The 14,640-nt window shown below is 37.5% G+C and overlaps 2 protein-coding genes across 2 annotated transcripts in view; one reads left to right on the top strand and one right to left on the bottom strand.

Moving 5' to 3' along the window:
- TRPC5 (transient receptor potential cation channel subfamily C member 5) overlaps nucleotides 1-14,640 on the bottom strand; it is a 143,381-nt gene that overhangs the window by 99,311 nt on the left and 29,430 nt on the right. The window contains exon 2 of the mRNA XM_069463649.1: nucleotides 13,536-14,057. Coding sequence (XP_069319750.1) covers nucleotides 13,536-14,057 — 522 coding nt within the window. The remainder of the gene's footprint in view (nucleotides 1-13,535; nucleotides 14,058-14,640) is intronic.
- TRPC5OS (TRPC5 opposite strand) lies at nucleotides 2,508-2,819 on the top strand. The gene has a single exon (XM_069463884.1). The coding sequence runs from the start codon at nucleotides 2,508-2,510 to the stop codon at nucleotides 2,817-2,819; it is 312 nt and encodes a 103-aa protein (XP_069319985.1).

Raw genomic sequence — 14,640 nt, 5'->3', positions numbered from 1 at the left:
AACAATATTTACTTATTTTATATATTTTTTAGAGACAAGGTTCTCACTCTGTCACCCAGGCTGGAGTTAAATGGCACATCATACATAGCTCACTGCAACCTCCAACTTCTGGGCTGATGGATTCCTCCTGCCTCAGCCTCCTGAGTAGCTGGGACTATAGACACATGCCACCATACACAGCTAATTTTTTTAAAAAAAATTTTGTAGCAATGGGGTCTCACTATGTTGCCCAGGCTGACCTCAAACTCCTGGGCCCTAGTGATCCTCCTGCCTTGGCTTCTCAGAGTACTGAGATTACAGGTGTGAGCCACCATGCCCAGCCTCTAACAATATTTAGTGCACATATTTCTTCTGTGTTTACCTTCTGTTACGCTGATGTATGCTCTACATTACTGCCAAATTCCTTTCATTTATTTCTTTACATATTTCCTTTCACCAGATTGCTTTCTTTCAAATAAAAAAACACAGATCATTTGAGTTAATAAAACAAACTGCTATGCCTCTAGTACCCATTCTCCCATTTTTTCAGATGGAAAGTTGCCTCCAACCAAAATCATGCATTCTAGTCATCATGGTTGTGATTCTTATCATCAGGGCAAACCCCATGTCTACTGGTAGGATTTTGGACCAAAAAAATTATAGTGGTCTAACAGGACTTATGCCAAGTGGAGACACTATATAACTGAGTGGATCAAACCAGGCCATGTGAAGACTAGGAAAGCTCCATGTGCAAGTCTCAGACCATCTGGCTGATGATTTGCTGTACTCCTGTAAACATCTATGGAGTACAGTCAGTTGTAGGTGAAGCCTGTGGCTTGTTGGCCCCCCACCCCTAGTCAGAACTTCTGGAAATTGGGCAATAATAGACTTGGTAGAATCCTAAAAGAGTGAAATGGATGACTGCATCCCAAGACATTCCACTAGGAAAAGCCTGACTGAAGCTGCAGAAAGAAAATTAGCCCAATATACAGAATTAATAGCCTGAAATTTAATGTGTAAATATGCCCAAGAAAACAATTGGCCAAAAGTATATAGCTATGCTGATCAGCCACAGACTGGAGATATATGCTCTAATAAACAGAAAATTACAGACTGGACTATTACAGGAAAAACAATCTGGTGAAGGGAGATATGAAAAGAAATTGATGAAACGAATTTACCAATTCATGTAGAACATGTATCAGCTTATCAGAACAAAAAACAGAATAATCTATTTGAATGACTGGCTCCAAAAAACTACTGTAGACTCTGCAGCCGTGGAGACTCTAAGTTTCAACTTAGCTCCTTTGTCAGTTCAATTTAAGGTTGCAGAATGGGCATGTGAAACCTCAGGGCATGTGAACATGAGTGTACTAGGTAAGCAGAGGAGAAAGGGTGAAAAAAAAAAACCTATGAATCAAACAAACAAGTGAGTAATCAATATCAGATATGTCAAATAACTAAAAACTTCTTACACCCTCAACAAACTCATTTTAAGTGGATTGGGGAATGGTAAACCAGACCAAATGTGGCCAGTAGATCAGATTGGGCTATCCCTAGATTTTTAAACAAAGAACATTGCCTTACAGTGGTATATACTTGGTACTCAGGAAGATGATTTGCAGAGCCCACCAGACATGCAGATGAAAATAATATGACTGTGGCTTTAGATAAAGTTGGAGGAACTAACTGCTAGATATGGAAGATGGGCAATAATAGGAAATATCAAGGAATTAGTTTTATAACTGAACTTGTCCAAAATTTGACAAAATACAGAGAATGGGGGACTTTTATTTACCATATATTCCCTAGGCTACAGGGCAATTGGAAGCTTTAATGAATGGATTATTAAAAACACAGAAAGAATTTAGCAGCACCAGATATAAATGGCAATGACGCAAAGGTACTAATAAAGACAGAGTTAATTGAAAGACCCTAAGTGAATGTATTTCCTCAAAAGAGATGTTCAAGGAATATAGACAAACTACCTATGTTCACTTTGCTCTCAAATCTCTTAAAAAATGATGAAGACCATGAGAAATTCAAAGGAAAGAGAAGTAGTAGATCCTTATAAGGCTATCAGAAAAGGAGGAGCAATAGCTAGAAGATACCCTTTCAACCTATGGGCAATTCTTGATAAGGGTATCTTGTAGCCAGAACCTGTAGGATGGATAAAGGCTCAAGGATACTAATCTTTATATTTCTCTTTTCTATTATTAGATCTGCTTTGCTGTTTTCTCTTGGTTGTGACAATCTCGCTGGTGGTTATTATAACAGCAGTTCACTACCAGTACAAACAAGAGTACCATATATAAATTTTGTGGGAGGTTCACCAACATCATCAAAAAGTTCTATAGTACCACCAGCCTCATTCTGTACTTGATCACCATCATCATCATATCAACGTCCTCATTTCTCATCTAAACCAACCACAAAACCATTGTCATCCCCATAGGATTCATTGTCACTAAGAGTCCATTTACTACACCTTTTAGTAATATTTTATCTATTCAGAAAAGCATTGAAGCATGGAGTCTGTGACAGTCCCTGTACTAGTTAGTGGGCTTATTGATTGTATGGCCCAGTTAGTAACTATAGCCGAAGAGCTTTTACAATTGATGTCACAAGAACAAGTTCCTTGTGCAGAACAGAATGGAGCAGATGCATCTCCTCCTGAGGAAGATTCACTACCAGACCTTGCTGATACCATAGACTTAGAATCAATACTTGCGCCAATAAACGATGAAGACCTACTCTTTGATGTAGATGAAATTATGTTAGAGATGGGTGATGAATATGAAGATATACTCTCTTGCATAAATGATGACTTAGGTGACTAAGACCCAGTTTTCCCCCACCAGCATGTAAGAACTGATCATTTCTCTGTTTCAATATATTCGGATTTTTCTGCATGTTAGCAATATGTTTTTTCTCCTAGTTGTGCACATTTTCATTAGTCATAAGTTTTAGAACAAGTTTGACTTGATTTACTTCCAGCAAAAGACTGATCTCTTTTCTTCTTTGTTTTCATTCAAAAAGCTCTGACTTAATGCATGTAGTTGTCTGTTTATCTGTGCTTGTTCTCCTGCTAGGATTATTGATGATAGGAACAAACAGTAGCAAAGAGAAACTCCTCATCTAACAATGGAGTGAAGAACTGATGAACCCTATTACATCTTGGGACCCAATTTCACTGTTCCACAATGAATAGAAATGAAAGGGGGAATATCTCTCAGAATAGTATTATAGTGAATATGTTAAGATACTTTTACTTGAAAAGATAAAACTCCTTACTGTTTCTTTAAGAGAGAACATGCCGAGCAAAAGATGCTATAGCAAACCAAGGGAAGTTATTCTAAAAGAGCAGCATCTACTGCAGAAAGGTTTTCAGATGACTGTTACCAGGGAGAAACCTTTGAGAAAGCTGAGGCCAAGAGGTTCCAATGCAGCACCGTTCTCACAAATGCTGACTCACATCGCAACTACTTTGCAGTATTACTCCCCAAGTGGAAATGGCACACTATACCAAATAACAAAAGAGAAGTACTAGAAGGGCTAGACAAAGCCCTACAAGGACTATTCACCAATAACACAGAAGCCTAGAGATGATGGTCCACGGTGGAAGTGGATGAAGTAGATCTTCGTGGGTATAAATAATTTAAAAAGAATAATTGATAGGCTTATTACACTGGACCTGCTGCAACTTCAACCTAGAAATATTTACTGTTGAGAGATAAGAGCGCTAATGGATTTAAACAAAATGTGGAAAAGTATTTAGTCACAATAATTCTACATATACCAGAAGAGGAAAATGCAGTAGTTGAAGGACCCCTACATCAAAGCAGAGAGGGACCAAATAAATGTGTAGAAAATTCACTGATTGCACCAACTCTATGCTGTACATTACCCTAATTTCTATTTGGAAGAATAGATACCCTTCAGACAAGTCCATTGACACTATGGTCTTCCTTCCTTGAGAATGACCTTTGCATCTCATGACATGGGCAACAACTAGGTAAAGACAGAAAAGTATAACATCAGGCAATGTGGTATATGCAAATTGTGGGGAAATGATATGTAGAAGGAAATCCACTCTGGTGGAAACCAGACTATGCCAATTCATATTGAAGCCTAAAGCATATTATACTGAAAAGGATTAAAATGACATTTAATACACATGACTTCATAGCTAACCAACATGACAGATGCTGTATCTAATACTGAGAGCTGTATACACAGATAATTAGCTACCTTTCAAGATAAGTGGAGGCAAGTATAGACTGTATAACCAGGTCCTATTTGAATGAGTAGTAGCAGGAAAAACAAATCAGTTTGGCCATTGAATTTTAGGATATACTGATTTAACAGATTTAATAACAAGACTGTTGTATCAGGAGAATCTACCATAGACTCTTTTGAAAATCAGAACTTATGGAGCTATTCAACATGTTAATATTAGAAAGTTCCATAATAGACTGCTATATAGAAGGATTGATAAGAGTAAATGAGGATCCATTCTGTGAGACTACTCCAATTTGTGAGACTACTCTAGACCTTGGAACAAGATAAAGACTTAAACCAGCCTATAAAACAAGTAATAGACACAAAATAAGACAAAGACACAAAGACACAAATAGGAAAAATAAAAATTATATCATAGAGCAACTACTGTGGATAATTACAAGCTACATGGGACAGCAGATTGAGGAAATTTGCTGCTACAATAACTGGACAAACTGAACCTTTCCCCATGTAGGGGAATCTAGATATGCAGTTATGTTCAAAATGGCAAAAAAATTGATGCAGTGCAAAGAGACTATGCTGAATTAACCTAAATAAAGTAGTGGGAAAGCAAGAAGAAACAAGTTTATCCCTCCATTCAAATAGGAATAGTTTTACAAGGGAGGTTAGTGATAGCAGATAAACAAGGAAACCTATACATTTAGTAAATACGAACAACAACAGAGAAACTGAATAAAAGTTGAAAGATATAATCTATGTTTTAATTAAAGGCTTAGAAACAGCCAGAGAAGATACACACTTTTCACAGAGAATTTGGACTTTAGGAAATTGGGCTATAATTTTGTGTCAAAGTAAAACTCAATTCATAAATACCTAAACAAGATCAGGATCCATATTCAAGGAGAGACCACCAGTCTGTTACACATTCTATTTGGTGAGCAGTTTACTTGTAACAAGACAGACCTGGTGCTCCTGATAGATACTGAACATGATAGATACTGAAGGGTAGCTATTCTTCCAAGTTGAACTCTGCAATATGGACTTTATAACAATTCCAGAACAGATTTAGTGTGAGCTTGTTAAAACTGTTAATGTCTTATGAGAGAACTCAAGCAACCATACTAACTCCAGCAGGTCATCAAAATACATCAGGAGAAATTTGTGAGACTACTTTAGACCTTGAAACAAGATAAAGATTTAAACCAGCCTATAAAACAAGTAATAGTCAATATGATCCTTAGGTGTCAAAATAAGAATGTGCTACAGCCTCATAATATTTGGAGCTGGCTGGCCTGTTGTTTACTTTAGTCACCTGGAAAGATTATACTGTAATGGTACCTCAGGACTAGATAAGTTCTATTTCAATGTTTACTTTAATTGTGTGATTATATATGTTTAAGGATTAAGATGTAACTCTATTGTAAGAAATAGATTGTTGTATTAAGTATGTTTGCTCTATGGAATAGAATTGTAAAGTAGTTAATAGTGTGATAAGATAATACATTTAGGAAATAATAAAATACTTAGGAACAAGAGCTAGTAGGGGAGGTGTTTTTACGAGAGAGAAGAAAATTGTCAACAGTTAATGTAGCTATTTATGGTGGAAAGCCACAATATGGAGTTACTTTTTAAACAGGTTTATGAACCAGGCCCATTTTTGTTATATGCAAATTAGCCAACCCTAAGATGTTGATAGAACTAGCTGTTTGGCAATTGATATGTCATGTATGTAAAAGCTTGATTAAAATGAGAAGTATTAACTAATTTAGCCCACTGATTGAAATGCTTAATCTCCTCCAGGAGAATAGAGATAGTGGCTGGTCCTTTATTCAAACTAGCCCTTTTCTGGATCTTCTTGAGACCAATGTCAGAGCCAGTTCTTGTATAGTATGGAGAAATAGAGAGAGAGAGGTTCATCATTCTGAAAGGAGCTTAAAGGTGTGAAAACCAAGGAAGACAGTCTGGTAGATGGCAATGGATTAAGCAACACAAGTCTTCATCCCTATGTACTTTGACTAAAGTGTGTGGGCATTTGTGATTACATATTTGCATCTTAATGTATACTGGTTATTGCCAGTTATGATAATTGTTTATGATCCTTATTAGCTATTGGTCTAAAGTAATTTATTGTTTTAAGAGATTTTAATGAATAAACTTTTATTCACAAACCAAAGTGGTCAGCGTAAATTACCTGGTAGTGAATTTGAAGGCTACCAAACCGGCATAAAAGAATCCCATTCAACAGAAGGTAGCAGAGTATACTCAGAGAGAATATTGTACCAGGAGTCTGAAGTTCTACTTCTGGCTTTGTCAGATGATCTTGAACAAATCTCTGAACAGTCCTATCTCATTTGTAAAATGAGGGTTATAATAATTTTTCTGCTTACCTTCAGTGGCAATAAGGAACAAATTAAATACTACAGTTTTCAAAGCCTTTTGTATGATATATCTGACATTGGGACAGAATATAAGAAATCAGGACTTTTCAGGAATATCTGAAAATTGTCTGTATGACAATACCTGAAATCTATTTGACATGTAAAGATTATCCAATAGTTTTGCACCTTTTTTTTAAGAGAATAGAGATTCCTTATTCTACTTCATGTCCAAAGAGTTTGGAATCAGCTTTTGTTTAATTCTTTGGAGCTTTTTTTTTTTTAACCAAATTAAATTAAATTCTTTTTGGGAGTCTACTTGAGTTCTAGTAGGAATAATACTGAGGAAAAAACAATAGGAAAAAGCCCTTCAGGAAATAATGAATTATATCCCATTTAAGGCTAAGAGTTTGTTCCTGAGGGGGTTATGTAACTCTGAACATTGTTAACCCACCATGATCCAATTTTTACAATTTTTTAAAAAATCAGTGCTGGCTATTGTGTTTTTGTACTGATAGCTTTATCTTAATAGACTAGAGGTATTTAGGGATTCCTCCTGGGTATACTTATTTTTTCAGGGATCCTACTCTCTTCAGTCCAAATTTCAGACTTATTTTTCTTCTGTGTATATAACCTCAGAAAGCTTACCAACCAACCAACCAACAGAAAATTCCTAACAAAAAAATAACTCTTAGTTCCTGAAGTTATTTGGAAGTTACTTGGATTGAAAAATACAACTATCCATTGGTCTGCAATGGTCACCTCTCTTCATGATAATAAATAATCCTTATCCTTGAAGGTGACGACTGTAATAACTCTGAAGAATGGAACTGCATTTTAGCAAGGTAAGAAAAACCACTGAACTCTTTATCCCTTGTCACAATTTCATCATAAAGATCCTAGAAAAATGCTGAAAACATCTCAAGAGGTAATTTTTAGTTTAACACAAGTATTCATGTAAAGTGGATTAGGGGGCCACGATTATGAAACACAACTTTAGTGTTTCAGATTTCTTTCATCAAAGATGTCATTAACAAAATCTGTTGTTGAAAACAAATACACATGCCTCTATATTATGACAAATTCTGCCAATATCGGTCATTTTTAATAGTTTTATTCTTAAACTTGGGGAAACACTGACCTTTCTTGAAACTGTATTTTTAAAATTTTAATGTTGGCATCTCCCTAACTTCTAGCTTTGGAAAGTCAGCTGCGTTGCACTTCATTTTATAGAGAAAAATATTGTCTTTTTTGTGTGGAATACAAGTTTTAAGAAACTTGAAACCTAAGGTGTGAGTGGGCTTAGATTTATTTAGGTTCTTTTCTTTGGCACAGGAGCTCCTGATTGTCCTCCCCCACAATACCTTGACTCATTGAGAAAGTTTCCATTTGTATTGGGTATTTCTTCATTTCTTCCCGTTTGGAATCATAGCATGCTTTCAAAGATTAAACAGGGTGTCATCAGGAATGGCACAAGAGAGTGGACAAGTCTTGCATCTGCTCTGTCCTGTTCCTGATTATGGACACTGAGAAAGTTATCCTACCTATCCTTGAAGATAGAACCTCATGGCCCAACTGGTATCAGGCATGGAATCAAGTGGAAAAGAAAGCAGTTTTTCTTTTTTAGCTCAGTTACCCCATCCTCATCTAGAGGTTGTTTCTCTTTGAATAATTCTAGTCCTGGGAGATAATTCTTGTCCATTCTTCTACAGCCTTCAGGGTCTGAAGGTCATCTGAAAAAAATGCTCTTTTTAAAAAGTCTCCAACTTATTTAGGGGCTCCCAACATATAACCCTCAGACCACATATGTTGCCCCAGATCCTGGGGGGTGACCCACTTAAGATGTTAATATGTTTTTCTTCTTGATGAGTTAACACACATAAACCATATGCCCCCAAGGAATCTGAGGAATTTTGTCTAACATGGAAGAGCTGAGTTCTCTTGCCATAAATATAATGAAAGCATAAAGTTATGTTTCATTCATTTCTTTTGTGTCCAAAGTAAGGGATTGTTTGCCCAGTTTTATCACATTCTACATGAGGAGAGTTTGTACTGCAAAAATTGATGATAAAGTGTATTGTGTAATATGACAAAGACCAAGATCATGACCTTTTTTATGCTTGTGGCCTTAAGCACTATGTGTATATTTCACTTATTTAAAGATTAGATTGTAGGTATTTATTGAACAGACTTCCTAGCTTTCTCAGATCAAGGACTTTTGACAATGAAGTTCTCACAGACACCGGAATTGTTGGAACCTCAGTAGCTCAAAGCATTGTGTTTTTTATCCAAACACCCTATAGCTAGAATTAAAAAAAAAAATTCCCCAAACAAGGACATTGCTGATTTGTTCAACAAGGTGAGAGTACTCAGCCTTACACTACACATGTGGATTGAACAGAGAGAAATTAGAAGTTGACCCATTTGATACTCAGAGAAACCACAGACTGTTTTTTAAAAAAAACCCTGAAATTCACAGATTGGAAAGGATTACAGAGTTTTTAGTGGAAATGAAGTCACAATTCAGAAGGGATTTATAGATTTTGATGAGTATAAATCATGTTTTACGTTGTTGAAGCAATGCCTTTGGAGTACACATCTTAGGATATATCTGAATTCTCAAGCCTGCCTTTCTAATCATTGTGGCTTAGTTTGAAGAGAAACTAATTAAGCTAAAATTGATCTATGGCCATTGCTAAAATAATTTATCTTGGAAAATTTGAAGCAAAATATATAAATCCCCAAATGATTCTGAAGTCCCTGGCTATGAGACTAAACTTTGGGCCATATTTGAATTTATGTGACTCTATTAAATTATATTCTTTATCATGAAATTATTGACATTAAAGTTGAGAGTCACTCACTATTCCTGCTGTAAACCTGGAGTTGGAGTTTGATGTATTTTGACTGAAACGATTCAGTCAATTAAATACCAAGGTTCTCATTGATTGATTCACAATGATCAGTAAATAGCATCAGGGCTAAAATTGTTATCTTTGCATAAATACAATGCTTTTTGTATTACTTTTGTATCACTGCTGAATATCCATAATTTTGAATGGTTAAGAGGTTGGCACTACTTTGCCAGTGTTATGGATTACAATGTATGCAAAATATGAAACTCTACTTAGGTAGGCTCACTATTGAAAGAAAAGTGGATACCCCAAAACTGGTACATCCTCAAAAATGAATCCTAGTGATGATGGTCACACAATGTACATGTACTTAATGCCACTGAACTATAAACCTAAAAATGGTTAAAATGATAAAATTTAGATTAATGTATATTTTATCACAATAAAAAAAGACTCCAGCCGGGCGCGGTGGCTCACACCTGTAATCCTAGCACTCTGGGAGGCCGAGGTGGGTGGATTGCTTGAGGTCAGGAGTTCGAGACCAGCCTGAGCAAGAGCGAGACACCCCCCCCACCCCGTCTCTACTAAAAATAGAAAGAAATTATCTGGCCGACTAAAATATATATAGAAAAAATTAGCTGGGCATGGTGGCGCATGCCTGTAGTCCCAGCTACTCGGGAGGCTGAGGCAGTAGGATCATTTAAGCCCAGGAGTTTGAGGTTGCTGTGAGATAGGCTGATGCCACGGCACTCACTCTAGCCAGGACAACAAAGCGACACTCTGTCTCAAAAAAATAAATAAATAAATAAATAAATAAAATAAAATAAAATAAAAAAATAAAAAAGACTCCTTTCACTTTAGTGTTCACAGCAAATGGACTCTGGAAACAATGTTGGAATCTCTGGTGCTTAATTAAGAGAGCAAAAAGAAATAGAACCCATTGACACATTCAGATTGCTATGAGAAATATATTGTATGAGCATATAGTAGCATAAAGATATTCTGTAATAGCAATGATAAGAGAAATTATGAAGCAAGGAACACAGGGGACAAAGTTTCATGACAGTAAAAGAACTAAAACAAAAAGGGAAAAAATCATGTGAAGGTTAATGAGGGTTGGAGGGTAGTTAATGTAGAATCCAAAGCGATTCCATGGTCATGTGCCAAGCAGATCCCCTTGAGGGTAAGAAAGTCATCACAGTGGCTTCCAAATGGAACACTAAAACTGGCAAATGAAGATTACATGAGCAGAAGGGATCAAATCATAAAATAGTTGGAGGGTGACCTATTAATGTGAAATTGATGAAATATTGCGGTGACGTTATTTGAAAATAAATGTTTTGTCAATTTTCAGGGGGATGAGGAGTGTAAAAATTGTAAAATTCATCTATTCAGTGGGATGAGGAATGCAAACTTCAGTCAGGTTCTGCAATTATCTATTTCTTTAAACTATTCTGCTCCCATTAACCATCCTGTCACTTGGAAGCATTTCACATTCTAAAAATACCTGTGATTTTTTTTCTCACAGTATTATAACAATTTATGTAAAGTGAAATAAAGCACTGAAGCTGTAATATGTATCATTAATGGAAATATACACATATATTGAAGTGTAGAAAAAGCAATTAGACCTTACAGCAGACTACTTAACACAGTAACTGATACTGCATATCAACAGCAGGGCCGCGGGAGGGGAGGAGGAGTAAGAGAGGGGATGGGCCTTTGCTATATTTGTTTCCTGCAATTTTAATGCACAGAATCAGACCATATACCATGGGTCCTCTGTGTGTAACAATAAAAATGAATAACAATAGCAGCTAATATTTATTGAATGCCCAACGGCATGCTATGCATAAGTATATTACCTGTTTTATTTAATCTTTACATTTCTCCAGGGAGGTAAGTGCTCCTGTTATCCCCATTTTTCAGAAGAGGAAAGTGATGTTAAGTAACCCCAGGCATATTGAACTAAAGGGAGTAAATGGCAAAATAGGATGAGACTCACTGGTGGGCCTAACCATTTACCACTTCCCCCAATCTATATTCCCCCAATCTTCCCCCTTTCGATATCCATGTTGCTCTTTTGTCATTTGTTATCCCCTTCCAGGTTGCCCCTCGTACTCATTTTTGCCTCATTTCAAAGGCATAGTCGTCTTTTTATTTGTTTGCAAGAAAGGGACCAAGTGAACCCACAGTGAGGTTTGCCTCAGAGCCTGGATCCATGAAGGGATGGCGCTGCCAGTTGCCCTTCAGCTGGCAAGCACCTCTAAGTTCCACCTGTTTGAATCTGACTCCAGGTAGCATGAGAGAGAGATGGAAATGGACATTAAAGCACCTCTGGTGCCATGCACTGAACAGTAGCTTTTCTCATTTATTTCCCACCATTACCCTATGAAAGAAGGAGTTATACTCATGGTTTATGGTTCAGTGGAGGGCTAGAGAAACATCTGCTATGGTATGACCTCCAAACTGTTAAGAGTTCACCCTTGATAGCTACCTGCAGCTTGGCCAGGTCTATAAAGTAGAGAAATTATTGTCATCTTTATTTTATAAATGAGAAAACTAATGCCCTGAAAATTTGAGTTACTTTTCTCTGGTCATACAGCTAGTGGGTTGATAGCTAGTGAGTTGAAATTCCATTCTCAATTGCTCTGGCTTTATAGCCCCTGCTCTATCCACAATACCATGCTGCCTCTTTAAAGAACTAAATTAGGCTTACAGGAGGCTCCCCATAATTGATAAGACAGCATAGAATGGCACATACTATTAATAGATTGTAAATCTGGCCTAGCTGGAAAGCAAAGCCTCTCCTGTGATCTGCTTGAACAGATCTCCCTCAAAGGGGTGGACCCAAATAGTTTGAAGGTCACATCATAGCAGATGTTTCCATAGCTCTCTATTGAACTATAAACCATGAGTATAACTCCTTCTTTCAAATGCATATCTCAGCCTTCTTGCTAAGGAGCTGCCAGGGACTCAGTTGTGTCAATTCTGGGTCATGTGTTCTCACCATTCCTTCAGAGTACTTGTCTTAGTATGTAATTATATATTCATTCTAGTGATCATTTACGTAATGTCTACCACCAGCTTGTAAGCCCCATGAAGGCAGGGTCAATGCCTGTCTTCTGAATCCCAAGCACCTGGAACAATGCTCAATAAGCATTTGTTCAATGAATGAATGCTTTCCCATCAAAAAATCAGATGTCATTCCCAGTCTTCCTTGATTTAGTCCTTAATTTTTTATATTCTGAGCAGGAAGGGTAAAAGAGAGGAACCTGCTTAAATGTAGTTCATAGGCTGAGATGGGGCCATCTCTTTCTTCATCCTGCAGTGTTGCTAGATACATGATCAGTCACCAGAGGTTTGGGCATTCTTGCAATACCTTAATAGCGCTGAAATCTGCAGCATGGTACTAAGGAAGTTAAAGTTTGAATGTAACCACTTTATTTAAAAGGGTTTTTTTTTAATCTAAATGAAATGGGGTTGAAGTGTACATGATTTTGTTGACCATGTTCGTGGATTATAGATGCAACGTGCATTGGTAGAATTGTGTGATGGTCTTTTGTGATACTTAATTTTTACATATCCCAGTCTCTGTATGTATTTGCATAGACAAAGAAAAAAAAAAAAAAAAACCTCCTACTTTGCTTTCATTGAAGGGTTTCCAGGACTGCGTGTCTGCTCCTGAGCTCTGTTTTAAGTATGTGTATCCTTTGCTTGTATTTTGTATTAGAGCATGTTGGCATTGTCCCCTTTATTTTTTTCTCTTTTTGGGACATATGAAGCAAGTAATTCTTTTTCTGTATCTTTTTTCTTTTGTAAACTTTTTTTTTGTTTTGTTTAAAAATGGCTTTATAAAAGGGCTTTTATAACTGCCCCCCCAATCAGATGTCTACTTATCTCACCCTAAAGAAAATATACAGAGGCTGTCTGTGCCTTGGATGAATAGGCCTTACTGTTATGAGGCCTGTCTAACCATTTGTTTATTAGAGGGCTAAGTGGTAGAAAAATGTTGTCTCTTGCTCTGCTGCTCTGGACTCAGAGGCCTTAAGCTTCCCTGAAAGTAGAGATGAGCTCAGCTTACCTCTTTCTGGTGGTATTTGATTGCTACCTTCAGCTTGGCCAGGTCATGGTACTTCTGAGGGTCAAGCTCTTCGCTGTGGTCATCTCGATGGTTGAGGATGATCTCCAGTTCCCGGGAGCTCCTAGCTTGGTCCAGCAGGTCTTTGGCAAAGAGCTTGCACTGCTGGGAGAGCTCCTCATACTCAGCCTTGAACTCATTCTCCACCTTGCTGAGCTCCTTGAGCTCCCAGCCCAGGCGGAAGGCGGTTAGGATGGGGTCCTCGCTTGATAAGGCAATGAGTGAGGGGCTTGCCAGAGCCTTATAGATGTTCAGTCGGGAGCGGGAGTGGCGCAGGCTGTCTACCTCTGAACTAGACACACACTCCATGCAGTTGCAGCGGATCTGGTGGGGCCGTGGGATAGTGACCCGTTTTTGGACAAGCAATTTGATGATTTCGTAGTTGTTGGTGTGAGCAGCCAGCATGATGGGAGTGATGTCTGGTGTGAACTCAGAGAACTGGGTGTCCATCATCAGAGTGGGGACCTAGGCACAAGAATTGAGAAGCATAGAAGGGCAGGATTAAAGTTGGGCGAGAGAAGGAGCATAGGGCCTATCAAATGTTAGTAATTCAGGCAAGCCTAGGCAATATGCCTCTAGAGCTTGGCTTTTAAATTATGCAATGACAATGTGCCCAATTCTGTCTGAGACATAATGAGGGATATGGAGAGGTAAAGGGCATTTTTTCCTGAAGTTCTGGAGCTTGGTCGGGTAGATCAAATTTACATAAAATTGGTAACAGTATATAGTAGTATCTGCTCAGTTTCAAATGAGTAGTAGAGACTGCAGGAATATTTGTTTGAAAGGCCAAAGACAACCAGTAATCTTAAAGACCATGTCACTAAATCAAGGCCTGGGGGCTGAAGAGAAAAATTCCCTCAAACGGTTATATTGACTTTGTATGTATATGGGACTTCAGTGGACCAAAGACCAAGGCCAGACAGGGTTCGTCCAACTTCCTGTAGGTCCCAGGAAGGTCGAGAGAATTTGTTATTGTCAGGAAGAAGTATTCTGTAAAACGAGGACTTCTAGGCTTGGGGAAGTGTTAATAATAGTAAAAGGACTTTTG

Source organism: Eulemur rufifrons, chromosome 30 (assembly GCF_041146395.1).
Source record: "Eulemur rufifrons isolate Redbay chromosome 30, OSU_ERuf_1, whole genome shotgun sequence".
Classification (NCBI taxonomy): Eukaryota; Metazoa; Chordata; class Mammalia; order Primates; family Lemuridae; genus Eulemur; species Eulemur rufifrons.
The sequence above is the reverse complement of the archived record's forward strand: the minus strand, read 5'-3'. Positions and strand labels throughout refer to the sequence as shown.